This window comes from Penicillium manginii (assembly GCF_028828005.1).
Source record: "Penicillium manginii strain IBT 31320 chromosome Unknown utg000001l:1.0-3466041.0:1.0-3467806.0, whole genome shotgun sequence".
Classification (NCBI taxonomy): domain Eukaryota; kingdom Fungi; phylum Ascomycota; class Eurotiomycetes; order Eurotiales; family Aspergillaceae; genus Penicillium; species Penicillium manginii.
In genome coordinates, this window is record NW_026643102.1 from 447,924 (window position 1) to 473,053 (window position 25,130).

A 25,130-nucleotide genomic window follows, 5' to 3' on the forward strand; every position below is an offset into this window, starting at 1 on the left:
AGGATTTAAAGTCCACTCCGTGCCGGTCGGATACTACAGTCTTGTCCCGAAATGGAAATGCGTAAGCTGTTTCTTTGATATGCCAATGGCATCAAAAGATTTGCCCTCCAGTTCACATTCCCAATCACGAGGCAATTCTTCCAATGACGCGCGCTTCGACCAAAGGGTTTACACACATGCCGCCAGTAAAGTCCGATACAGGTGGTCTTTCCTGGCAAAGTCCCATATCGCCCGTAAGACTCGAAATAATGGCGATACGTCGAGGATTGGTACGTTCGGGTGTATGTTTTGCTGTTTTGAGAATGATCGATCCGCTCTTGCGTTTGGCAGTTTGGATGTCTTCATGAATCACCTAGGGATGGTTCATCGAGGGTTTGCGGGGAGCTTGCTCGGTAGTACGAGGTGTGTTGTTGGGAGGGTTGCGGAGGTGGAGGAGAATTTCGATGTTAATATCCTTCCTGCGTAGGTGAAGTGAGTTGCTAACTTTTTAGGAGTTTTGATCTCTTTGGTCAGATCATTCTCTGTTTCATTTCGTTTTATTCGGTTTCGCCAAGTTCGGGTCTGTCTTGAATTGGATTTGGAGTTGGGGCCCTGTTGGGTAGGGCTGGCGGTTATTTTGATATCCATGTTGCGACACTTCGTATATAATAAAGAGCCTGAAAAGCTCTTTTATTCAACCTTGCTTGGAATGAGCGAGAATAGGGGTTTCAATACCATGACGGTTTCGGAAACTTTTCCACCAATTTCAAGTTCTGCCTAATACCTGCGTACTCTTGAATCGGTACTTTTGACCCGCAGCTCTGAACAGATTTCGGTTTGATCATTCGAGACTGTACTACTTCAAACAGTTTGGTATATCATGAGCATCATTGTGCAGACATAACCAATACGAAACGATAAGCATTCATGATACAAATAATTTGATTTCCTTCACAATGACTCCTCGGTCATGTTCCGAGACTGTTCTTGATCAGCAGTATCTTGTTTCCCAGCTCCATGAACAGCCTCAGCTGGCCGATTCAAGTGTGAAGAGACGCTGTTTCCACACGGGATCAAGCAAATTGATATGAGACAATTAGGCCGACCATGCTGATCGAATATTGTACTTAGCGAATAGGAGATGGTGATTCACCATGTGGAGCGATGGCGGAGGTGCGGAGACCGAGAAGATTCCGGTGGGGTTTCCGAAAAAGGATTGCGAAAGTTTTGACAGGAAGAACTCGGTAATAAACACCGAGTCAAGAAAGCGGGGACCTATGCGATCTTCCGTTTGTCGTAAAAGCTCCCGACGTCCCTAGGTACCCCGTGTATGCGTAGTTATTGCTTATGAAGCTTAGTATTTCACGAGGCCTTAAATAAATTATGGACGGGTCCGCAACTACCATCTACCTAAGTACTGCCGAAGTAGTGGCGTGACTACATTGGCCTTGCTTACTTCCGAAGTTGATTGAATTGACAGGACCGAGTTATATATTTGGATTGATCCCTTTCTCTTAAGCTACTGGCCAGATCGAGTGCCAACCCGTCATTTCGAATATTCACTCGGTGACATGATAAAATCGAGTTTTGAAACGGAGAAGCAGGAGCCCCAATGTTTATGACTGAATTATCCTTGATGATCCGGTATAAGCATGAGCGTATTAAGTAAATTCCGATGGGGGAGCAATCAAAAAGCGGCGCCGACGGAGTAAAATGAGCACATTGTCCCAGGGTCCCATTATTCGGCTCCACCCAACCATCGGCTCTGCAGAATCGGCAACAAACCGAGCGGATTGTGGAACTCGAGATGGCTTTGATCACTCCAAACGACGAATTAAAATATTGGATGCCTAAAAAATGTAGAATTAAGGAACGCATGCCAAGGCATCTTCGCCTAGCGCGCCACCCTGTGGACCTGACTCGGTCTTATCAATCTCTGATTGATAGAACTCCACCACGCCCGTGGCAGTCTTGACATTCAAGAAGTTTGAACAGGACACAACTCAAGTCACAGCTCTCCTTCAGCACATATTATATCCCAAATGGTATCCTCCGGACCAAGAAGCTACTGCTGCCATGAATGCCGGCGGCGAAAAGTGAAAGTGAGTACATCAGTCACACCGCTCCTTGCTGGTTCTGACTTGTGCATCGCAGTGCGATGGCCTTAAGCCAGCCTGTCAGCGCTGTACCAAGCGTGGTAAAACATGCACTGGGTTTCCCAGTATGTTCAGGTTCTTGGATAACCAAATCCCCAGAGAACAGCAAATTCCTTCGCCTGAACGAACAACCACAAATCCTGTGACGCAGACAAGGACCAAGGTCTGCAGCAAAAAGGAATGTGGCTCGCCGCAGGACCCCAAAATTCCAACAAAACATCAAGAAACAGGGCTTTCGCGTTTCAAACTTCGAAGTTTTCTATCTGCCATGGATGTCTCCCCAACCGACGGCATACAACGCCAACTTGAGAACAACCCGGCTATACAGGAAGTTGCATCCTCAAGTTCAACTGACAACCCCCAACAATGCTTGATTGGGGTACCCCAATTCGTATCCCAGTTCGGATCCGCCAAGAAAACCGATCTATCATGTGTGTCAGCGTTGGAATCCACATACTTTCATCACGAACCCAACACCACCCACGGGGGCACCACATCGTCACCGCACGAATGGTTGACAAGTCCAACTCCCGAGCCCCCAAGTAACGATTCATACATAGCCTCACCTGGCTACACAGACGATAATCTAGCTGGCATGGTCTTGGCGAATGACATGATACCCGCGAACGAACTGCCCCCACAATGCACACCAAATACCATACAGCTGGGCTCCAGTCCTAATTTCCTAGCCAACGAAGAGCTTGAAGCATACAGGGAGACGCTCACTTCGGAATACGTGACTTCGTGCCAAACAAACTTGGATGTCGCAGTTGGGAATTCGGATTCCTTTTCCGAGTATAGGACATGCGCCGCAGATGCAAGTAAGAGGTTAGGTAGTCTTCAAGCAGTGAACCAGAGCCTAGATCCTGATCATGCTCCGGAAGGGTTATCTTGCGAGAGCTTGAATCCAAAATCTTTGTCCCCGAAGGAGCTTTATCTCTGCAGTTTCTTCCTTTGATGAATAGTCATGTAATGGAGTTGTTGAGGTTCAATTGAGAATGTATTCCGGATGCCTGCTTGGTATAGTTGCCCAGGTGGGTATAGCAAATCTCTATTGACGATTTCGAGTATTCCAAGGTTTTTCACTCTTCCAAGAGCTTGTATGTGACTTGTACGTTGAAATCACCGTCCACGGACGGTACATAGGGCTCCCCCTTCTCGTCTGTCCATTCGATGCAAGCATTTATCAAGCTTTCTTCTTTATACCCGAGAAAACGAGAAATGTCCTGTGTCACCGGGCTTGTGTTGGTCGTGAGAACAAAGCCTGCACCCCTCTCTCGCGCGACCTTCAGCACTTCATCCTCAATAAAATACATACACTTGACTCGCTCAGCAGGTTCAGGTAGGTGTTTCCTGTCAATGGCCGTTATAACATTTTCCAGAAACAGACCCGTGTAACCTTTTTGTTGAAGGTGGTTTATCACGGGTTCTTCAACTTCCCCCAGGAACTGCAGAAACTTGTTTACAATGCCGTCACCGAGGAGACCTTCCGGACCACTATCAGACAAAATGTTGATGCAGACACCTATGAGCAAATTTTCGGAGTCAAACACCCCGAATGTGATAAACGGCGTGCGCAGCGTAAAAGGTTCCAAGGCTTTTGTGATCTGTATCATTTCATCGTGACAGTCTTTCCTTCCCTTGGCATCATCCCACATGAAACATACCGGCGGAGTGTTAACCATGTTCGATGCCACCACCTCCCATGCGTCACTTATAATGCTTTGGTCTAGAGGCTTGACCGTCCAATCGGGGGCCGGATAGGATGGTGGAAGACTGGTTTGATGCCCAACAACCGAGTCAAACACCTGCCAAAGCGATTTGGCAGCAAAAAGGTCAGCGGTACTGATATCCATACCACTTCTCCGAAGTTGCACAACACAGGACATCAGATTCAGAGATGTACCCCCGACGGTAAAGAAATTCGCCGCTAGCAGAGTCTGAAGCGACTCTGATCTGATTCCCTCACGCCCAAGAATGGCCACAAAATCTTGCAGTTGTCGTAAAATCGAAGAATCCAAGTGATTCATATCAGCCCAATCATATACAGGCTCCTTGTCCCTGCATATTTCCTCTTCGAATCGAGCAAGCATGGCTTTCTTATCAATTTTTCCAGAGGTTGGAAGGAATGTGAATTCCTTCACGGGCGCGAAGATCGGTATTGCGGGATTAGGCAGCCTCTCCCTCAAAGCCGCGGATAGATCCTCCACGTTGATATTCCTCTCCGGGCGATAGAACAATATAAGTTTCGACAGAGCACTGGAGTGAATGATTACCGGAGGGAGTGTGAAAACGCCAACTTCACGAACAACTCTCCCCACATGTCCGACGTCAACTTTATTGCCAGCAATTTTGACCATGTCATCACGTCGTCCACAAAAGAAGACTTGGCCATTTTGCATTTTGACCAGGTCTCCTGTACGAAACCACATTTGGTCCTCGTGGGATTGTACATGTTGCAAGTTGAATTCTTTGGTCGTTGCGAATGGGCCAATAGCGGTCGATTGTTCGCCTGAGCTCCTCAGGTAACCTACCGAGAGACCCGCACCAGCACAGAACAGCTCGCCAACTCCTTCTTCATCACAGTGGTGGAGTGATAACTCCATATTATCAATTGCGTTACCGATGGAAATGCGGCCTTCAAGGCTAGCTGCCCGGGCATCCTCAACGGTATGTAATCGAAGTGCTGTCACGTCACCCATAACCTCAGTTGAACCATAATAATTATGAAGCTGGCAGTGCGACAGACACGAGAAGAACTCCTCGCAGATATCCAAAAGTAGCTCCTCCCCCGAAGAAACCACGACTTTCAAAGAGAGGTTATACAAGGCTGGTCGTTCCTTCAATGGGGCCAATATCGTCCTCAGAAATGAGGGGACAACAGAAATCCTAGTGACGCGGAATGATTCCAGAGTTTGAAGCATAGCTGTGCTGTCGTATAAGAACGAGCCTGGAATAGTAACCATAGGAATCCCTCGCAATAGTGGGGCCAGAAGTTCGGCTATGGAGTCTACGAATCCAATGCCAGTCTTCAAAGCCACGATGTCGTCTGCGGCGAACGGTTGCGTCCTCCATTGCCAAGAGAGGCGATTGAAGACAGCCGAATAAGGGATTTTAACTCCTTTCGGACGGCTGGTTGAGCCAGATGTGTACAATATACACATGATCGGTTGATTAAACGGTCGAAAATGTGGCTCTTGGGAAGCAGTACTAGCAATATCTTCAATGGCCAAGGTTTCGACGTTGAAAGCCTTCTGTTCTGGCCAATATGAAGTCGAATGTAGAAGCACTGAAGCCTCGGTTTCTGAAAGCATCAGTTCCTGTTGTTGCCGAGGAATCCGGGGGTCGATGGCAAGATACGGTCTGCCGAGTTGAATGGCACTGAGAATCGCTACTATGTAAGATGGCGACGGCTCAAAGTATAGCGCAATAACTCCTGAGGAGGAACATATTCGGTTCGCGACAGCAACGCTTTGCTGGGCCAAGTCGGCGAAGGTCCAAGCCTGATCCGACCTTGCGTCCCAGGCGGCAATATTGAGAGGAGCGCGGGAGAGAGACTTCTCTAACTCTGAGAGTATGTCTGCGTTGAATGTACCAGCTGGCTCGCTCTTAATTGAGGACAAGGGCATGCCATCGGGAGCAGCAGTGTTTTTACTGAGGATGCATTTGGATGGCGGGGCTTGAGACAAAGTCATCTTCGATAACACCTGGTGAGCGGTATCAGTTTTCAAGTGATAGAAATTGCGTTGGGAAGAATAACGATAAATTCCAAGAGGCCACACGTAGCGGAAAAATTGTGGTTCCTCTGGTAAGGGGGCCGAAAAGGCGATCTTGAATACGAAGAGGACTCCACGATGCGGTAAGATTCAGGGGACGAACGGTGGGGCATATGGCGGAGATTTCGATCAAAGAAGATTACAATGACTGGTTGGTTGGTAGTTTTGCAAATACTATCTTTAGTACTTCGATGTTTGTCAACCTTGGAACACACAACTAGAGGATCGGTATAAAAGTCGACAGTGAATTGGAGATACGGTTTACCACACCCAGGTACATAATGGATTTCAGAAGTCTTAAGATACGAGAAACAAAAAATTCCCTCTCCTTTCCCTCTTCTATTTTCCCAAAGGAGTTTATTTTTTGGGATGTTTGTTTTGTTTTTCTCAGGGCTAAACCCTGCGGCCCGGGCCTTCAAGTTGAGGCAACGAGGCACCAACATAGAGTCATTGGCCCACGGCTTCAAGTTCAAGTTCGACTTTAATTCTTCCAAGAGGGGATATAAGAGCAAAGTAGCAGCAGCAACCATTAATTTCTTCTCCCTTGACAATTATACTTTTCAGTTACCCTCAAATCCAAACGGAATCCACGAACTGTTAAAATAACCCTGCCAAACAGTTTCCGTGTAGCTCATATCATCCACACAGTATCCACCACCATTGGGACCAATATGAGCACAATGGACATCAGGCCGATACTGCACCATATGCTCATGAACCTCCCGACAAAGCAGCGTATTCCTCCCAAGCTCATAACTCTTCCCAAACCGAACCCCCCCAGTCAAAAACTCATAACAAGCCTTCGAATCCGAATATTGCTCATTCGCCCCGGTACAATACTCCTCATGCGTAGCGCAGATAGTCTTAGCCAACAGATCCGAAACATACCCAACCGCCTGTTCTGAAGAAGTAGCATTGATCTTAGTCGCGACACTCCCAATCAAATAGTCAACCAGGTACTCGAATCGGCGGAACACAGCGTCATATTGCGTGATCTTGCCCTCTGCGTCCCACATGATCCACGTATCAATCGTGACAGGGACAAGCATGCCGAAAGTTGTAGCGTTGAAGGTGACAATCGTTGTTGCGGACGCGAGGTTGTCGTTCGCGCTGAACTGCGTGATATTATATGCGATCGGAACGCCCACGAGACTGACATGTGCCGGGTCCGAAAAGAGGCCGAAGATATATTCGCGGTTTAACTCGTCGCCGTCAAAGGTGCGGGTGATGTCGACGCGGCCTTGGACCTATTCATGCATTTCGGTGTTAGTATCTGCGGTCAGTGGGCATATTGGCTGAAAGACCCGGGGTCGGCGTACATCTGTGGCGAAGACTGATGAGGCGTTTCCTTCTGTTTGTTTCACGTTGGCTGGGTAGAGGAATGAATCCCAGAAGGACTTTTCGAGTTCCCAGAGTTGATCAAATGTATAATTTGGTTTCGCGAGGGTTTTGAGAGGATCCCTTGCGCATTCGACCGAGGAAATGAGGACAGCAAAGGCGATCAAGAGTAAAGAGCTCCATGAAGCCCTTTGGAAACTCATATCCATTTTTGAAGTGTAGGAGCTTCAGCTATACGCGATAACGAGAGGCAGGAGTGTGTAGGAAGTTCGAGATTTTGCGAGCAGGGATCCACTGGCATGGATACATGTTAAAATTCCTTGTGTTGTGAAGCATACCGGAGGTGTTTTGCTAAGAATTCCACAGCTGAACATCCGCTTCCCGCCATAAACACGAAGGGATGAATGTAATAACTTCAATGATACTACACAAGTAAACTCACAACAAAATCAAAAGATCAAGTTTCTAACAGATTTGGGCATATGATGTAGTAACTACCAGTGGCTTTTGATAGTTCTCAACTTGGAGATAAATCTGTGTTGTGGTAGTAATCTAGAGACTTTCGCTTTCCGGGTAGTAATCTAGGAAGAATACAAGGCGGCGCCTAGGCTTCACCGATAATTGTTTTCGCTGTCGATAGATCTATTTCGCGCTATTTGAACGATTCAGTTCAAGTTGTATCTAATCGTTATATTCTCTGCTCTCGTGGAACCTATTGAGTTGCCTGTCGGGAGTCGATGCTCCGGCTTCTTTCTCCTGTTGGGATTGAACTTTAATTTCACACCCATGGGCATCTCTTTGATCGGAAATTTAGCGGGATTCCTCTAAGATCTTGACTTGGAATTCTAGAGTCTAGTGCCACGTTCGATACGAAGACCTGAGATTCCCAAGAGTTCTCCGAGTCGATTACCGCGGGTACATGCCCAGCCGCCGTGAAAAGGTACGACTCCAGGATATATTGAAAACAAGAAGTCGTGCGCCAGCCTTCATTCAGGACAACCTTGGAGCCAGAGTTTTTCTCGTCGGAATCGAAAGTTATCTAGTCCCAGTTACTTCATGTCTTCGGAGATGTCTTTGGATGGCTTTCTGATGCGGCTTGTTGAGAAGCTGAACCTTCGTCCCCTTCTTCGGGATGGGTGAGTGGGGCACTTTGTAAGAAGAGCTCGGTTGATGAATCAGTCGACGAATCAAGTGTGAGTTTGTTCATACCCATGAATGTCGCTGGCAAAGAGAGTGCATGGATACAGACATACTGAAACTTCCTCCGTATGTGCATCAGCAGGTGTCCACAGATCCGAGAGATTGCAGGAACTTGAAAGGATGAAGACGTTGAGCCATATCAAATTTTCTGATAGTGGTATTCCGATTGCAAAAAGCAAGAGCGTCTCGGAGATCACTTTAGGATTAGTTCCCTGGAGTCAATATCAGAATGGATCTGAATGAGGCACTGGCAGATGTGATAACAAACCTAGAGAGCTTTGGGTTGTCCCCCTTAGACCTCCACTCCACTGTGAGCAAGGGTGGAATTCAAGGGTCAATTTTAGCAGGTTTCCAGACCGGTTTTCAGCACTCGTTGATCCCGTCAGTTGGCGAGGCCATACTCGAAGAGAGGCATTGACTTCACTGCATCATTGCCACTCAATTTTCATTCTAACCGCATATCCAGAATTTCCGCTTTGATGATGCTCCACGTAGGTCAAGTCTCATCGTTTCTTTCCCTTTGAAATTCGTAGGCTTGCCCGAGAGGAAATCATTCCTGTTGCATGATATCCGGCTATCCAATATTCATGTGTAGGGTTGTCGATTCCCGAGGCGCCTTACTCTGGGAGTTGGGCATAAGAAGAGGGCCGGTCTGTTGAAGACGAACAGAGGGCGATGTTGATGATCCCTGCACGACTTCCGAGTAATTGTACTCGCTGGTGGGGAAGGTAGGGAACTTTGGAACGATGGGGAATATTGATTCGTTCAGTCGTGTCAAGTCGAGTAGCAGATTAACCTTCAGAAAGGTGATTAACCTTCAGAAAGGTCATATATAGAACCATATCAACAGAGGTCACCGGATTGTCCTTGCAGCAGAGTGCGCGCTCCAAGGCTGGTGATGGGCAACAAGCCTGAGGGAACAAGAGAATGAACTTGAACCATAATGAGAGAAGAAGAAGAAGAAGAAGACATGGCATGCGGTCACCCGGATGCCCATGTGCCCAGGTGGTATTATGTAATACTGGATCGTTCTGCCTGGTCAAGTGCCTGCCTTGTAACTATACCTACCTAGGTAGGTATCCATACCGTGCCCTTACTACATATATAACTAGTATAGGCGAGTACTACGCCTGGGCATGCAATATTCTACTATTTACTAGACAGCGACTGCTATAACTATATACTAATTATTGATTAGCTAGGTATCTTCTATATAGTCAATACTAATAGAAATAGACCCGGGTGAAGGAGTCTGCCGATTTAGACCCCGGTAAATATTCTTCAGGCTGCAGCCTGCAAGATCTGGACAAGTGCCGAATTAGGCCCACCAATCGAATTCGGTAAATGTATTAGTCAGCCTGTCACTAGCACCACCAGATATACGAGAACGGAGAAGACAATTCTATTATTCTATTAATCTATTATTACACATGTAGCAGAAAGATATAGAGTATCGGCCGTACCAGACGTCTGCTCCTTCCAGGTTGTTACTTGTTATTTTGCTGGTACTACTAGCAGTCTTGGTACTTGGTAACTAACTACTTGGTTCGGCCGTATGCTCGGGCCGAGTGTACCCTGCTACTAGTATAGATGGGCCACTGTACATTCCAGTATACTATATAGTATAGGTACTCTGTAGTACTACTCTGTAGCATAGTATAGTACGGAGTATTATACTATACTATACCATAGTCATATACTACACTGTACACATCGAGTACTTCGTACTCGATGTTGTATGTGTAGACCCTTGCAGGATCGCCCCACTGCAATCTGCCAATCTCACGCAATCCGCCAAGCGCCAAAGTCAATACAGTGCCCACTTCTCAGGGGTTGAGACATTCGAGAAGAGTCTGGTAGTACGATAGGAGTATACCTATATTGCAGAGTACGAGTACGGAGCATAAGTACAAATACTTTGCACTTTGTACTTTACTCCGTATATACTATCCCAGTACTGTTATTTGTTTACTGTGGTATAGTATACTCATGATATTCTCTATAGTAGAACTGTCTGTGCTGCCAAGGCCCACTTCGGGTGATTGTCCCGCTCCACCCTCAATTCTCATTTCGTTCTGATTTGATTGGATTTCAGTGGGATTTTCTCTTTGATTAAGTCCAGGTGTTTTCAGTTCCCATGGTGCTGTGGTGCTAGCCTAGCAGTGGTACTAGTGGCTCACGGGGTCTTCCGCTGGAACTTCCCAACTTCCTCAAGGTTTCTCTTTTTTTCCTTCACCCACCTCCCCCCCCTCCACCACCACACACCAGTCCGTCTGGCCACGGCATGCCATGAGGCTCGCAATTCGTGTCGGTTCTGCCGCCGTGCTCATCTTCTTCGTCCTGGTCCTCCTCAACAAGCGCTATCACCCCTCGACCAGTCCCGCCTCCTTCTGGCATTTTGACACCACTTCATTCCGCTCCGCCTTGCGCCCACACACTCAGACCTCCACCGCCGCTCGTCGCAAATGGGGAATTGGCACTGATCGCACCAATGGCGTGACCTACCAAAGCACTCCTATCGAGGTCCCCAATGAGGGTATCATCGTAATGGGCAAGCTGCGCGACGAGGACACCGCCTGGGTGTCCGCCGAATTGGCCGAGTAAGTGAATCCGTCAACAATCACCCTTCAACTCCTGAATTGTTTCATCCCGACGAATTGAATCAATTCCCAGCCCCTTCTGGGGCTGCTGGGGGCTTCCCCCTTCCCACCTGCACTGCACTGCTAACCAGCCTAATTAGATGGCGCAACTTCATCTATACCGTCGACGACGTCAACGCCCCCATCCACACTCGCTCCAACAAAGGCCGCGAAGCCCAGCCCTACCTCCAATATATCGTCGACCATTACAACGACCTCCCACCCATCATGGTCTTCCTTCACCCGCACCGCGACGGCTGGCCCGCCGCCTGGCACACCGACACCATGGATTACAGCAACGTGGACTCGGTGCGGGCGCTACAACGCGAATGGGTTCTGTCCGAGGGATACGTCAGTCTGCGCTGCCAACTTTCCCCCGGATGCCCAGCTGAAATGCAACCTTTCCGCCAACCGGCGAAGCCCGGTAATACAGGCGAGAAACACTACGCCGCCGCCTGGAAGGAACTGTTCGGCAACAGCAATGTCCCGAAGCAAATCGGCGCGCCCTGCTGTTCGCAGTTTGCAGTTTCCCGCGACCAGGTGCTGCAGCGTTCTCGCAGCGATTACAAGCGCATGCTGGACTGGGTGTTGAATAACGACTTGCCCGATGAGGTGACTTCCAACATTATGGAGTATTCTTGGCACATTATTTTCGGCAAGGAGCCTATTTTGTGAGTTGCCCTTCTCTCGAGGCCTCCCCTCCTGTCTTTTCCCGTGAATCTCTTGCTAATCTGCTCTTCAGCTGCCCCGACACCTTCGAGTGCTACAAAGACGTCTATGGCGAAGAAGTCATCATGGCCCCTTAGCCGTGGTTATAGACTGAGACTCAGCTGAGACCGGGCTGAGACCGATGAGACCGACGAGACCTCGCCCGAGTCTATTCCGCGCCGCAGCGTCACCCACCCCCGCCCTTTTTGTATTCACTACTTTGTATTCAACCATTTTCCTTCTTCTCGCGGGAGGTGGCCGCGACCGTCACGATCACCGCATGACTATTCTCTTCGATTCTTCCCGAGTGGAGTCTGTCAGTTCGATTCGATTCGTCTCGTCTCGTCTCGTCTCGACCGACTCGACGCGATGTGACTATTTTATCCTTTGCTATATTTGTTTGTACATGGAGTTGGTGGGCCATAGCTCGCATATTGAGGGTGTTGCTGTAAATGAATTGATGTTTGGGTTCGTGATGTATCATCGCTAACGTAGTCCAAGTGCAGTGCAATGCAATGCCAATGCCAATGCCAGCTAGCTAACTAGTAGTCAAATAGTAGCGGAGTACTCCGTACTTAGACAATGTCTCAGCCACCTCGTGCAGCTAAACCAGAGACATAAAACGGTCCAACCACTAATTAATCTTAGAATATCCACTCTACACCTCCCCTTCAAGTTTACCCTTCAAGTCTCTCTCCCTCTCACCCTTCACCTCAACCATCTCCCTCCGAATCTCATCCCACCTCCAAACCCCCCGATCCCCAACATTATAATGATAATAATTATCCGTCCCAGCAGGCACAACCGCCCTCCGAAACGTAACATTAATCCTCCCCCCAGGTCCCACTCCACCCCTCCCAGTTCGCTTAGGAACACCATGCAACCAATTCGCCTGCGTAGACCCACGCATAAGAACCATATCCCCCGACCCCAGCGCTAATTTAATCACACCCCCACTTCCACTACCGCCAGGCTTACCCGAGGGCGAGGGCGAGGGCGAGGGTTTATGCTTAAGACAAAATTCCCTCTGCGCCCCAAGCGACAAAGACGCAATAGCCGGCTCAAAGCCAAGAAAACGCTCATCGTCAGAGTGGAAGGCAATACTATCTTCGCCGGAAGCGTAGTAATTGACCAAAACGAAGTTGTAGGACTGATTGGTTGCGGTCTCGACGGCGGTTTTTAGGGTGTGTAGTAGGGTTGGGATTGGGCGGGGTGGGCGGGTGTAGTTGGGGATTGTTGTTGATGGGTTTGTCACTGTGGACTTTTTGCGCAGGGTGAGGGGAGAGGTTTTGTATTCTTGATTCTCTCCCACTTTCATGTTGGAGATGGTGGTGTTTCCTGGTGTCTCTGCGGGTGTATCCAACTTATTGATATCCTCGAAAAAACACCCCTCGTCGACGCCGAAAACAGTCGTAAATCGGGGCGTTTTGATTTCAACGTCTGTACCGCCTCTCTTGGCGAAATATACGACCCGGTAGAAGGGTAATTCGGCTCTCAGGATGCGGAATATTTCATCGGCCGTTCGGCGTGGGAGGAAGGGTTGGAAATATATGCAGTCTAGGTCGGGCTGGTTGTTCATGGGTTTGCCTTTGAGTTGGTCTTTTGTCTCCGGGTTGGGTTTAGATGCGGTGCCGGTTTCTTGGATGGCTTTTTCGAGGTGTGCTGGTAATTTGGAGATTGGGTGAGGGTAGGTTGGGTGTGTGTCTGGTGATTGGGGGGTGGTGTTTTCGAGGTCATCGTTGGTGTCGGGTTTGGTTCGTTTGGGGGGGTGGTTTGAAGAAGGCGTCTAGGGTTCTTTTGGACATGGTGAGTTAAAGTTGGATTGGGTGTTGGCTTTGGAGTAGAGGAGGTTAGAGAGGTTGTCGCGAAAACGCGTCGCGTGGGATATAAAAAACGAGCTTCGCATTGGGTGATGTCATGCCGATCGAGGAGTCCCGATTTGGATCTGCGATCTCATCTGACATCTGAAATGCAGAAGGATCGTCGGATGTCGATTGAGTACCGATGTTCTCAGCGGTCAGAAAAATTGAGTTACGTAGGCTGTCATATTGGTCATTAAAATGAGTAGAGTAGAGCAGAGTAGAGAGTGGTCTATTCATGAAGGTTGTGCATAGGTGTGGTTATACTTCCGAGTTGTTGTGGAGAAAGCTATTGGTTATGATAACCACCCCTTGCGATAGTGGCGAAAGAGAGAGATGCACTGGAAACTTCAAGAGGAAATACTAGTATATGACTTGGGAATCTGGAGGCATGGCTATATTGCTATTCTCATTGATCAATCCAATGGCTATGGAGAACAGGATGGACATGTCAATCCGAACAGTTCCAAGGCATACTCCATTCCTCTTCAAATGATATCCCCCACAATCTGGATTTGATCAATAACCTCCAAGCTGGTATCAACGGTCTTCGCACGGCGCTTTTCCATATGCATCGATATTAACATCCTGCGCCTGCACAGAAGTCGAATGTTCTAAATCCCTTGCACCAGTGTTGGCTTGTTGGAAAATAGTCTCATTGAACTGCTTCGTGATGCTCTCGAAAGACATGATAATTCCCCGAGGGACATGGGCCATCTGACACATATTTTCAAGATGTTGCGAAGCTCTTGCCGATATGACCAAGGCAAGAGACTCAAATGCACCTCGGGACTCGGGAGGGAGAAGGGACGCTGAGTTAAGGACGTTTATGAACCGGGCCTAGAGTGCGATGGTTCATCACATTCATGCCAGTGTAAGGAAGCTAGCTAGTGAAAGTGCAAACTTTGAACTTACCATCTGAGCGGTGATCTCAGCGCATGTGACGAAAGTTTCGCTCATGGCGAGAAGGTACTGTTCAGATATGTGCGCCCATGTGCTATTTGGTGGCGAGGTCGGCGATGGAGTGTGTGAAAGGCAAGTTTGGTTCCAAGGTTTGTTGGACAAAGGCTACTTATATTTCCAAACGGTACTATTTCATTCACATGTCCAGGTGAGCAATCGTGCTTCAATGGGAATTTTTCTTTGTGGGCTAAGATAGTACCCTATAACCTCACACGCTCAACTGTAGCGCGATGGAACTTCCGGAGAGGGTACAATTAGTCAAAAACAAGATGGTAATTTTCGGCTTGAGGGGAAATGCCATACACTTCAATGCAGGCTGTCGAATTCAGCGCATCGCTGAGTCTATGAAGCTTGTCAGTCCTATCGCCGAAACTAGACTCTGCTAAGTTCCTAGTACGTGCCTAAAGCGAAGCACCTTTAAAAAAATGAAGACGCAAATATGAAGTTTGAACTAGCTTTCCTAGATGAAGAAAATCAGAGCTGAATCGTGCTGCCAACTCCAGGATCCTTCTTCATATACTCGTTATCTTGCCGAAAAATCCCTGCTCCGATAACTGATAGTAGATATCCCATTGTCTGACTTGGCTGCACCATGGTTCTTTGCCGGGGATTACTCTCATGCTAGACTTGACCAGCCCGAGATGTGTCCGTGTAATACGAGAATAGGAAAGGAGGGGACAAATAGCACGCCTGGAGTTGCGTTATCGTAAAAGCAAAATAAAAGCGGCGGTCATCGCTCTGTAGGAGATGATGGTACTGGGCGACCCAGTAGACCACGAATCACTTTTTCCGCCTCCAGATATCACCCTTGACAATCAGTGCCACACACTGGAGCGTCCCCTTCTGGAGGTCGAGATCGCTCTGGATTTCTCAACCCAATTGGCTGGACCGTGGGCCTGTTCAATCACGTCAAGGGTTTACTACATCTTGACCTGTTGCGTTGTAGACCTCTTTCAGGATCGTTTCTCAGATTCCATGATCCGTAACTGACGGCTGATCGAATGATAGTTGCTGGAACGGATGGTTGATTGTCACTGAGGTTTTGTTGGCGATTACTGGAGGATTGAGAGGGGTGGACGGGAGTAGAGAAGAAAGGTTCAACGGGAGTGCCACTATATTTGCAAAATAGATCCAAACTGGTACATGAGGATGGAAATGGAGAATCAAAGAAGAGACCACTGATTGCTAACCCCGCTTAAATGCCAGAAAAGCAAAATGAAAAGAAAAGTAAGAGGAGAAGAAAGATCAAAAAGAAAAAGGATAAAGATGAGTACGAAAACGGCAGCAAGAAAAAAACGGGCAAAATCAGAAGTCTATTGGCACTAACCGTGCTAACTTCGAGACCAGTTCATGTATCGCCATCCCGGTTGTGATTCATCTGCAAGGTTTAGAAGACGGGCCTTATTTTTCCCTAATGATATCACCTAGCTGTCGGATGATGGCGAGGAGAAACACGACTTGAGCCTCAAGCCTCGCCAAAAAAGTCCAGCTTGTCATTTGCAACACGCTCGAAGAGTTGCAGGTCCTGAAACCACTCCTGTTGTTCCTGATTGGTGACTGCGACGTCTTCACCCATATCCTGCATGGATTGGATCTAAATAGCTTATTAGGGACTGTCCCAGTGGCCCACAAAATGAGCTAGAGGCATGTATGGTGTGACTTACAAAATCAATTGATCTTTCCATGGCCCCTCTCGCAATGCCCGTGATACAACGATCGTAAAAAGTCATCTGCGAATCGCGCAGACGACCGTGGTCTGACAACGTGCTGGAGGAACTCATCGCGGCTCTGTTGCGAATGGATACGATATGGTGGATATCTTTCGGTAGACGAACAGATGCTGGATGGAAAGTCGTCGGGAGGAAGGGATAACTGGAAGGAAACCTTGCCAGCTTTGGAACTTGTCCTGGGCAGATTCGATGAGAGTTCAAGTTCAAGTTCCACGGTTGTGTTTGTAAAGTAGACCTCTTCTCCTGGAGGAAGGTGCATCTGGGCGGTTGCCTGAAATTTCTGGTGTGAGTTGGATATTGGAAAGAGTAACTTGTAGCCAATCCCTAGGCAAGGGCAACCCGCTCGGCCGTAGCTCCACCATGGCAATCCACCTCTTTGATATTGGAAGCTCTTCAAGACTGTTTCGAAAGTTGGACGATGTGCAAATGGAATGGCATCTGTAAATGGAAACAAAAACCATCCCCGTCAAACCTCACACTATGGGGAAGCCTAAAAATGTAGATCTGTAACCAGGAAAAGGTCCGTCCCCCGCTGTCAAGGGAATTTATGTCCCGTTGCCCAGATGCCTCGTGTACCTATGTGGCATATCTATTAGACTTGAGAAAATTAGCTTTGAAATTGGACGTGCTTCGCTGCCACCAATACGTGACCTCGCTCGTGGGGAAAACAGACCTCCGAAGCTTGACAGGGCGTTGGATATTGCTGTGAAATTCTCCCCGGACAGTCGGATCGCGTTCCGGGGCTTTCATGTCCGTGTCCAGCTCCTCCAGCATTGCAATACCCTCCATCGCGAGTATATTAGCCTTTTTCTAGATTCGGGCGAGAAGAGCATCAACGTGCTCCAGTTCCTTGGTCAGCAGATTATCACCTGTTGACTTGAAATTCTGTTAGCTCTATGTAGGCAGCGGTAGTGAGTCGCATCAAAGTGGATCAGTAACTCACCATTTCTCTGGCTATTTCCGCGTAAGCAGCACGATCCATCCTTCAAACTAGATCTGGATTTGATGATATCGTTTGACGTTGATTGTAATGAAGTAAAGAAGGAACTCCGGGGTCTCTGGTCTAGCAATAGTATGAGTGTAGTCATGAAAATATGAAGGCACATCAATTCCCTACCATAATGCTATTGGTGCGGAGGGTACACGGAAAGAAGCAGCATAGCCGTCTAGGCCAAAGTCAGCATTGGCCGCGAAAGAAACTTAAAGACGATGAAAATGATTATGCACTGCCGCAATTCTCCATCCAGACACATCTGCACAATGACCTCTAGTCTCTCAATCAACATCTACATCTCTTCTTGGGACACGTTTTGGTCTTGGGACATCTCTGACGAGTCTATGGTAGCCGACGCCATGGAGAGCGCTTCAGCCAGCTTTCGGTCCTTGGCGAGGGCATGTCTTGACAAGATGAAGAGGACTTGTCCATCGACGTCTTGAATTTTCCGAGACTAACCCTCCCGACCTTTGTTATTTTCGATCCTGACACGATTTCATGATGGTCTTCAAGGCATTGATCGATTCCTCTGTTTCCTCCTGGCACTCCTCGATAATCGGGGAGGTATCTTCGTCGGCGGCAGCGGCAAGTTTCTCTGCGAGCTGGACAGCCTTCTTCAGTGCTTTCTTCGCCACAATCTCAATATCCTCGAGGTTGGCATTGTCGGATCGGAGTTCGATTGACAGGCATTTGACCATGGCACGCTGCATAAAAACTTAGTCTTCCATGGCGTGAGGAATGGAAACGGGTGCTCTGAGTATGACGGGGAGGGCGATGTTCACTTACCGCCAGAAGGCGAGGGAGAAAGTGAATTAGCTATTTGCATGCCATGGAGGAGAAGAGATACTCGGAGGAGATGCAAGCATAGCAACCTGATCGGCTGTTAGATTGATCTTTTCCGATCTTCAGGGTCCGAGAATGAAGCAGTGAAATGTGTGGTCTTTGAGAAGTAAAGGAGAAGTGGGAGTATGGGCAGAGAAGGATGGGATAGACAGGATGCATATCGTGCCATTCGCATTCACCCATAGAGTGATAAAGCCCGGGTGGCTAAGGCCGAGGGTAGATCAGGCACCGAGGTGGCAACACTTACAAGTTGTGCGGTGGCCTTCTTGTGGCGGTCAAACGACATGATTAGGCGGAAGGCAAACGGAATCCAGATTCTGGGGAATCTGTGAGGTCGAAGGTCTTGACAATTCGGGGGATTCGGGTGGACTTGGGGGAAAAAGAAGGAAAGAAAGTCGAGTCTGGGGAAGTCGCTTGAGTCGTTCATTCACTCAAAACACACCTTCCCAATAGGGCATTGACTACATTTATGTCCGCAGTTGGTATTTATACTTTTATATTACTACTACTAATAACTTTTGACTTTGGAATAGAGAAGTACTACCGATACCAACCCCCTGGAGGTCACATTTAACTCATTTGTTTAGATAAACAAGGATTAGAAACAACCTTGGAAGGGAACATAATCGATTCTAGTTATGTACTAGTATTGGACGTAAATTACATATCTTCTCGGAAATAAAAGTATATAAGGAAATTGATTTTCATACCGCCATAACCTAATCTATCTCGATGGACATCTGGTATCATCGGGGCGTTCCAAAGTTGGTATATATCTACTGCTGCACAAATTGAACATTGTGCTCCTTGTACAGCGTGCTCGAATCCAAAACAGCGCCGGTAGAAGAGCTGATGAAATCAACCTTCAAGTTCTGCTCATCGACAAAGGTGATGGAAGCATAGCTGTAAGCATCCGCATAGGCAAACTCGGTGTAAGACGGCTTAGTTCCAACGCTGCTCAGACCCTCAATATTTCCAGCACCACCAGCGACAATGTACATGGGAGCCTTGGGGTTCTTCATTCCGTTCGGATCCGCGGTTCCGTTGACGACCGGGAGGAAGCGCTGGGAATTGTGAACGTGACCGAAGACACCCAAGTCAACGCCATACTGGTAGAAGATACTCTCGAATGCCTCCTGGCATGAATCGCATGTGTTTCCAGAGCCGGTGGAGTACCACGGGCGGTGTCCTGCGACGACGACCCATGGGGTAACGGTGCGATCGACGCTGGCGAGATCAGCCTTCAGGAATTCAAGCTGCTGTCCGGACTTCCCGAAGGGGCCACTGTCGAGCTTTGCCGAACCATCAGTCCCGTCGGGAGCGTTGGGGAAGTCGGTTTCAGTATCAATCATAACAACGTGCGCAGATCCATAATCGAAGGAGTACCAGAATGGGGGGGTTCGATAGACTCTGCGCCTTGGACGCCAATTGCTGGGCTGTTGTGTTGGATGAGGACGAGGCGAAAGCTACGGGCATCGTATTTTCGAAACGGTGCATGAAGTCTGTGAAGTTCTTCTGGCCCTCGGGGCAAAGCTCCAAAAGGTATGGGATCTCCGAACAGTCGGCTTCGTGGTTTCCGGGACTAGCCATGTACAGCTTGCGACCAGCAATGGGTGCGAGTTGGTCGTAGAACTGCTCCAGGATTGCCTGGTATGCTTCCTTACCTTGCAGGATATTCTTGAACTTCAGATACCAGTCGTCCGAGTAGCCAAAATCACCGGGGTGAATGACAATCTCGTAGTCGTCAACAGTCTGTGCCAGACGGCCGATCGTGGTGTGGTTAAGTTCAGGTAGAACGACGGGGATTGTGTCCTTCTTCTTGCTGACGGTGAATCCATCTTTGCCGTAGACACCCAAGTCAATAACCACGTTCATGGTGAAAGCTGTCTTATCGCCAGGTGTGCGCGGGCTGAGGAAGTGATCGACGGTGGAGTTAGTAGATACAATCTTGTAATAGTACGTCGTTGCCGGCGTTAGGCCACTGAGGATCGCGGCATTGGACCAAGTCCTCGATGTCGTGTAAGTCGTCGACTTCGTCGAGCACGACTTTTGAGACAAATTGTCCGCGGATGTGCCATAGAGCACGCAGCTCTGATTCAGCTGCTCGTATGTATTCCATCCGACAGAGACAGCTAGACGGCCGTTAGACTTCATTCCACTTGTAACTCCCGGGTACTTTGGGGAGCACTCACAATTGGGACCATACACAGCAAGACGTTGCTGAACAGGGGTGGTGAGATCCGCAGGAATGGGGGGGATAGGTAACGCTGGCAAGGGTGCCGGCTGCCACGAGGGGCAATGCCTTGACAATCGTAGCAAACCCAACCATGTTTGCGAGTAATCACGACAACAGGATTGGTCGACAAATTTTGTTCCTGACAGAAGACATGACAGGCATGCCGATCGGAGGATTTATATTCTTGGGCGCGTCTTCTCAGCTTCCCGCGTAGGCGCCGATCACCCAGCCCAATCATGCCGAATAGGAAACCCACGCCGTTCGCGAGAATTTAGCAGCATGCCGATCGACGCGCACTGAGCTCGGGATATGCAACATTATACACTGGCAAAGCGGGTGACCCGATCTTTTTGGGACGAACCCCACTGCGTGATCTGCTAGCCCCCTCGCTAATGCGATAAGATTTCGGACGTCGGACGATTTTCCCACCGTGTCTTCCACGTGCGAGAATCTCCTATCCGAGTGGTTCGTAGCTGTAAATTAAAGTGGCATTTCACTATACACAGATGAATAATGGCATCGTTCCGATTGATCCATAGTTGTATTTCCCGGAGACATTTCCCCAATTCTGCTTCCTGCCGAACATTTTCATTTATTTTGATTTCCTATTTCGTTTTCTTCAAGTTCTTGTTTATTTATTTATATTGATTTTCCTTCAAACTAACCTGCAGAAGCTTAGTTCCAACGGTCAATCCGTTCCTGCAGTCAGACTATTGCCATCTGACGCATTTCCGACGGTGTTCCGCCGAACTCAAATGTCAACACTCCATACAACTCTCTACAGACCCGGCGTGTCGGCGATACGGACTACGTATTTGACTGCAGAAGCTTTTCCCTCCCGCAAGTCTCCCAATGCGCCTTCGAGACCAGTCAAGCCACCGGGTCGGACCTCGTAGGGATGCCCCGTAAACCATCCCTGTCCCAAGCCTCTTCCGAAAAGAGCGAAAAATGCAGCACCGAACTCGATGTCTCCCACTGTCTGCCCTGACGCTGCAGACTGGTGAACCGATCCAACATTTGTGGTTATGACCTCGACTCCCTTTGGAATATCACTATAGTCTTTACCGGGTAAAACGACCGTGATCTTTGCCGGCACTGTGAGTGCGTCGCCCAGGTTCTGATATGACCCCTTCTCGGAGACCGCATCGAAGGCATGATGGATTGGCAGACCACCGGCAGAACTTCGGATTTTCTCCCGAACGGCGCTGTCACCTTCCCGGTAATCGATGATGGTGTCTCCCTTGGACCTGTCGATGAGAGTTTCCACGAATGGTGCGCCTTTGCCGGCCACAGCGATGATCGGATGGATATTTGAGAGACGAGCCAGTTTAATTGCAAAGGCCCCAACTGCCGAGGCACCTCCATACACAACCAGGGGCAGTGGCTCAGTCGCGGGGTGCCACGGAACAGGCAAACTCAATCTTTGAAACAATCCCAGGGCGGATGTCATTGCAGCAAGGGGGATAGACGCAGCCTCTGTTTATGTTAATTATCATCCAGGTACGATCATTCAAGAAGTTCATACCTTCAAAGCTGGTTTTCTCCGGGATATGGAAGGTTGTGTGCTCCCAAGCGATCGCATATTCTGCATAGCTTCCGGCGGGGGTCATCATCTCATGGAAAGCGGCCACTCTGTCTCCTTTTTTGAACTTGGAGACGCCCTCTCCGACAGCCTCAACAAAGCCGGCAATATCATCTCCCTGGTTGGCAGCCGGAGAGTCCGATAGCCAGACTGGTAATTTCCAATCCTTCGGATTGGTTCCCGAAACGATCACCTTGATCAAGACCTGGTCGGGCTTGGGAACAGGGATGTCAACATCGCGAATTGTCACCCCGGTGTTTTTGTCGATCACGGCTTCCTTCATGGTGCTGAATTGAGATGGTCTGTTTGTGGGGATGGTGAAATGAAGCTTCCACCGCTTCTTTATCCCAAAAGCTCCCCACTTTGATTTGTAAGAGCGACGATCTGCTGGAATTATCCATGACGTTATTGAGTTTTATGCAAGGCACAAAAGTTCAGAATCGAAGTCTTCATGAAGAGATACCCTGTCCAATTCCATCGTAGTATGTATTACGCCATCGCTCGTCGGTGGTCCGGTTTATACTGTCCTCGATAGTACTTTGTACTTGACGCCCAACACGATAGCTAGGCCTAATGCCGCACTCCGCCTTATAATCACCCCTACCCGGGGAGTAGCTAGGCTTTTAAGTTCTGTTTGCTACTTGGGTAGATTTAGTAAACGGAATCGGGTGGGTTTTGTTGCCCATGATGAATCGTTCAAAATATTTCGTCAACATGCCATACTCGCACGAAATTCCATCATTTCCACCCCGTCCAAATGACATGGCGCGCACATCGGGCAATAATGATTTCGCTCCTGGGCTCAACGTATTGCTTCTCACAGCCAATGAATAATAATGCCAGGGAGTGTGACAGAAATAAAAATTCGGACTGCATTGGCAGCAGCTTCGTGGGGGTCGGATGCCGGCCAACAAAGCTGCAGATCGTTGCATTGTGGGGGACCGCAGGGGCTGGTTTCTTCAGGTGGGGGCCATACGACACAGCCTCATCAGTCTCGCCAATCCAATCGCAATTCACCCATGAGGCTTAAGCCGCCCCAGGGCTTCTGATCTACGGTAGGCGTACCCCTCAGACACCTGAGCATGCAAATAGAACTGTCTGGGCAGATTCATTTTAGCATCTTCATATTTAAAGATCTCCGGCCCACAAAGATGGCAATCTTCTGCCCATAAAGAAAACAATTTGAGCACCTCTTTCGACGAAACATACTACATTTGGAGGCGGTGCTCCATTCCACGCTGACTGATCAGCCAAGCCTCTTTCCCCCGCGTTGGGCGTTGCTCTTCAACAATGAAAGACCCTCGCGAGTCATGATTCAACCCAATCCGATGTCCCGACAGCGTGCGAGCAGACCAAAAGTGCGTTCTGGCTGCCTTACGTGCAAGTCCGTCATTCCTTCCAACATAACACCCAACTTGCCGCTGAATCTTCCGCAGGGCTCGTCACGTTAAATGTGACGAGGAGAAGCCCGTGTGCGCCCGGTATGGCCCTCTTCTCTCCTGACAGTGAAGGTCGAGTCTAGACTAGACGGCCTGGTATTGCCTGTTCCATTCGCTTCTTCCATGGGCCAAAATTAGAATCTCCCCGGCTGATGGACATAGATGCCTGCTCGGCGGGCGGACCTGCGCGTATGGTACGCCTAAATCATGCTCTGTCGTCATTGTACCGCTACCACGCACCCTTGCCCCATCTCCAGAGGTCGATTCAACCACTGCGAAAGCCTTGGAGCTATTCTTTCTGCGAACGGCTCCACAGCTTGCCGGCAACTTTCAACAAACCTTCTTCCAGGGTAGTGTTCTGCAACTCAGTCTCAGCGAGCCTGCCATTCGTCAAGCAATCGCGGCCCTCGGCTGTCTCCATGAACATTCCACGGCAGATAATCTCCAATCTTCACGTCGAAATGCCTTAATACCGGGGCTGCCAATCAAATTATATAATAAGGCCATCCGGTCGCTGATAGAAAAGCTCGCGACAGATCCTCATAATGCCCAAATAGTTGCGATCGTGAATATACTCTTCATATGCTTCGAATACTTCCAGGGGAACCTCGAAGCCGCTGCAGCGCATATCAGAAGCGGGATCAACCTTTTAAACTGCTGGCGTCAAAATAGTCGCAAACAATTAAGCCGGCCATGGGGCCAGCAATACGATTCAAAAGAGGCCAACTTCATGGAAACGGAGATTGGGCCACTCCTTTCACTCTTCAACATCAATTCTTTACAATGGGACGCAGACACACACACCACCTTATTTCTAAACCCAGTCGACGACGAGGGAAACATTATTCTACCCGAAAAGTTCTACTCGATCGAGGAAGCCAGGGCCACTCTTCTTGACTTAATTGCGTCTGCAACCTTGCATTTCCAACAATACGATTTATTTTCAAAGCAGCACGGCCCCTCCGACACGCAACTATCTATCCTCCACGAGCTTGTGGCATATGATAGGGAGCAGTGGAACTCCAAATTCGACGATTTTGTTCGCTGCAAGGAGCACACATGGAACGAAAGCGAGCAGCGAGCAGCCGACACCGTAAGAATTATGTCCTTCGGCTTTGACTGCCAGATCGGCACCTATCAACAACAACGAGAAACCGTCGCCATGGACTGGGACATCAACCGCTCTGAGTACGAATCAGCTGTGATGACACGACTATCTCATTTATCGTCCGATGCCACCCAATCTACCGATGATTTGTCGAAAGCCTTCAGTTTAGATTTCGGAATGGCCTTCCCCTTGCATTCCATCGCTTGGAGGTCGACCTGGTCACATACTGATCGCCATGGACTCGATCTGCGAACTCGTATTGCTCAACCCGAGTTACTTCAATGTACAAAACCTTACAACTCAATCTCATCTCGGATGAAAGAGCTCGAAGAATTGTATCAGGATTGGTCTCCGGAGACGGCTCTTGCGGAGGGTCACCCACCTCCGAGGCGAGTTTGCATTCACGATTTCAGTGTGGCCGGCGCTTCTCAAGTGCAGCAGGGACAATCTCCTTCATTTTCCGTAACCTTCTGGAGCAAGCCGGATGGACCGCGGGGACCTTGGTACTGCTTGACGGAGGTTATGCAATTAGGACCTGGGATGCTCACAGAAAGTCTTGCAGCGTCCTGAGCTTGTCTCC

At 48.8% G+C, this 25,130-nt stretch overlaps 12 protein-coding genes across 12 annotated transcripts; 3 read left to right on the forward strand and 9 right to left on the reverse strand.

Annotated features, from left to right (window-relative positions):
• Positions 1-2,202: 2,202 nt before the first annotated feature.
• On the forward strand, positions 2,203-3,093 carry N7533_000158 (uncharacterized protein; the record flags this gene model as incomplete). The annotated part of the gene is made up of 1 exon (XM_057096808.1): positions 2,203-3,093. One exon carries the CDS (start codon positions 2,203-2,205, stop codon positions 3,091-3,093), a length of 891 nt encoding a protein of 296 aa, XP_056965301.1.
• A 124-nt stretch (positions 3,094-3,217) lies between these two features.
• On the reverse strand, positions 3,218-5,830 carry N7533_000159 (uncharacterized protein; the record flags this gene model as incomplete). Its single annotated transcript, XM_057096809.1, has 1 exon — positions 3,218-5,830. One exon carries the CDS (start codon positions 5,828-5,830, stop codon positions 3,218-3,220), a length of 2,613 nt encoding a protein of 870 aa, XP_056965302.1.
• Positions 5,831-6,471: 641 nt separating this feature from the next.
• Positions 6,472-7,458, reverse strand: N7533_000160 (uncharacterized protein; the record flags this gene model as incomplete). Its single annotated transcript, XM_057096810.1, has 2 exons — positions 6,472-7,158; positions 7,231-7,458. The coding sequence occupies 2 exons, from the start codon at positions 7,456-7,458 to the stop codon at positions 6,472-6,474; spliced, it is 915 nt and encodes a 304-aa protein (XP_056965303.1).
• A 3,280-nt stretch (positions 7,459-10,738) lies between these two features.
• N7533_000161 (DUF3431 domain-containing protein) lies at positions 10,739-11,894 on the forward strand (the record flags this gene model as incomplete). Its single annotated transcript, XM_057096811.1, has 3 exons — positions 10,739-11,049; positions 11,190-11,759; positions 11,831-11,894. The coding sequence occupies 3 exons, from the start codon at positions 10,739-10,741 to the stop codon at positions 11,892-11,894; spliced, it is 945 nt and encodes a 314-aa protein (XP_056965304.1).
• Positions 11,895-12,022: 128 nt separating this feature from the next.
• Positions 12,023-12,229, reverse strand: N7533_000162 (uncharacterized protein; the record flags this gene model as incomplete). Its single annotated transcript, XM_057096812.1, has 1 exon — positions 12,023-12,229. The coding sequence occupies one exon, from the start codon at positions 12,227-12,229 to the stop codon at positions 12,023-12,025; it is 207 nt and encodes a 68-aa protein (XP_056965305.1).
• A 225-nt stretch (positions 12,230-12,454) lies between these two features.
• N7533_000163 (alpha-ketoglutarate-dependent dioxygenase AlkB family protein) lies at positions 12,455-13,895 on the reverse strand (the record flags this gene model as incomplete). Its single annotated transcript, XM_057096813.1, has 2 exons — positions 12,455-13,582; positions 13,692-13,895. The coding sequence occupies 2 exons, from the start codon at positions 13,893-13,895 to the stop codon at positions 12,455-12,457; spliced, it is 1,332 nt and encodes a 443-aa protein (XP_056965306.1).
• Positions 13,896-14,195: 300 nt separating this feature from the next.
• Positions 14,196-14,615, reverse strand: N7533_000164 (uncharacterized protein; the record flags this gene model as incomplete). The annotated part of the gene is made up of 2 exons (XM_057096814.1): positions 14,196-14,495; positions 14,571-14,615. 2 exons carry the CDS (start codon positions 14,613-14,615, stop codon positions 14,196-14,198), a joined length of 345 nt encoding a protein of 114 aa, XP_056965307.1.
• Positions 14,616-16,083: 1,468 nt separating this feature from the next.
• N7533_000165 (uncharacterized protein) lies at positions 16,084-16,399 on the reverse strand (the record flags this gene model as incomplete). Its single annotated transcript, XM_057096815.1, has 2 exons — positions 16,084-16,212; positions 16,283-16,399. The coding sequence occupies 2 exons, from the start codon at positions 16,397-16,399 to the stop codon at positions 16,084-16,086; spliced, it is 246 nt and encodes an 81-aa protein (XP_056965308.1).
• Positions 16,400-17,815: 1,416 nt separating this feature from the next.
• Positions 17,816-18,040, reverse strand: N7533_000166 (uncharacterized protein; the record flags this gene model as incomplete). The annotated part of the gene is made up of 1 exon (XM_057096816.1): positions 17,816-18,040. The coding sequence occupies one exon, from the start codon at positions 18,038-18,040 to the stop codon at positions 17,816-17,818; it is 225 nt and encodes a 74-aa protein (XP_056965309.1).
• Positions 18,041-18,961: 921 nt separating this feature from the next.
• On the reverse strand, positions 18,962-20,339 carry N7533_000167 (purple acid phosphatase family protein; the record flags this gene model as incomplete). The annotated part of the gene is made up of 2 exons (XM_057096817.1): positions 18,962-19,595; positions 19,642-20,339. 2 exons carry the CDS (start codon positions 20,337-20,339, stop codon positions 18,962-18,964), a joined length of 1,332 nt encoding a protein of 443 aa, XP_056965310.1.
• An 860-nt stretch (positions 20,340-21,199) lies between these two features.
• N7533_000168 (zinc-binding alcohol dehydrogenase family protein) lies at positions 21,200-22,286 on the reverse strand (the record flags this gene model as incomplete). Its single annotated transcript, XM_057096818.1, has 2 exons — positions 21,200-21,897; positions 21,947-22,286. The coding sequence occupies 2 exons, from the start codon at positions 22,284-22,286 to the stop codon at positions 21,200-21,202; spliced, it is 1,038 nt and encodes a 345-aa protein (XP_056965311.1).
• Positions 22,287-23,331: 1,045 nt separating this feature from the next.
• N7533_000169 (Zn(II)2Cys6 transcription factor domain-containing protein) lies at positions 23,332-25,120 on the forward strand (the record flags this gene model as incomplete). Its single annotated transcript, XM_057096819.1, has 3 exons — positions 23,332-23,387; positions 23,440-23,484; positions 23,605-25,120. 3 exons carry the CDS (start codon positions 23,332-23,334, stop codon positions 25,118-25,120), a joined length of 1,617 nt encoding a protein of 538 aa, XP_056965312.1.
• Between the last annotated feature and the right edge of the window lie 10 nt (positions 25,121-25,130).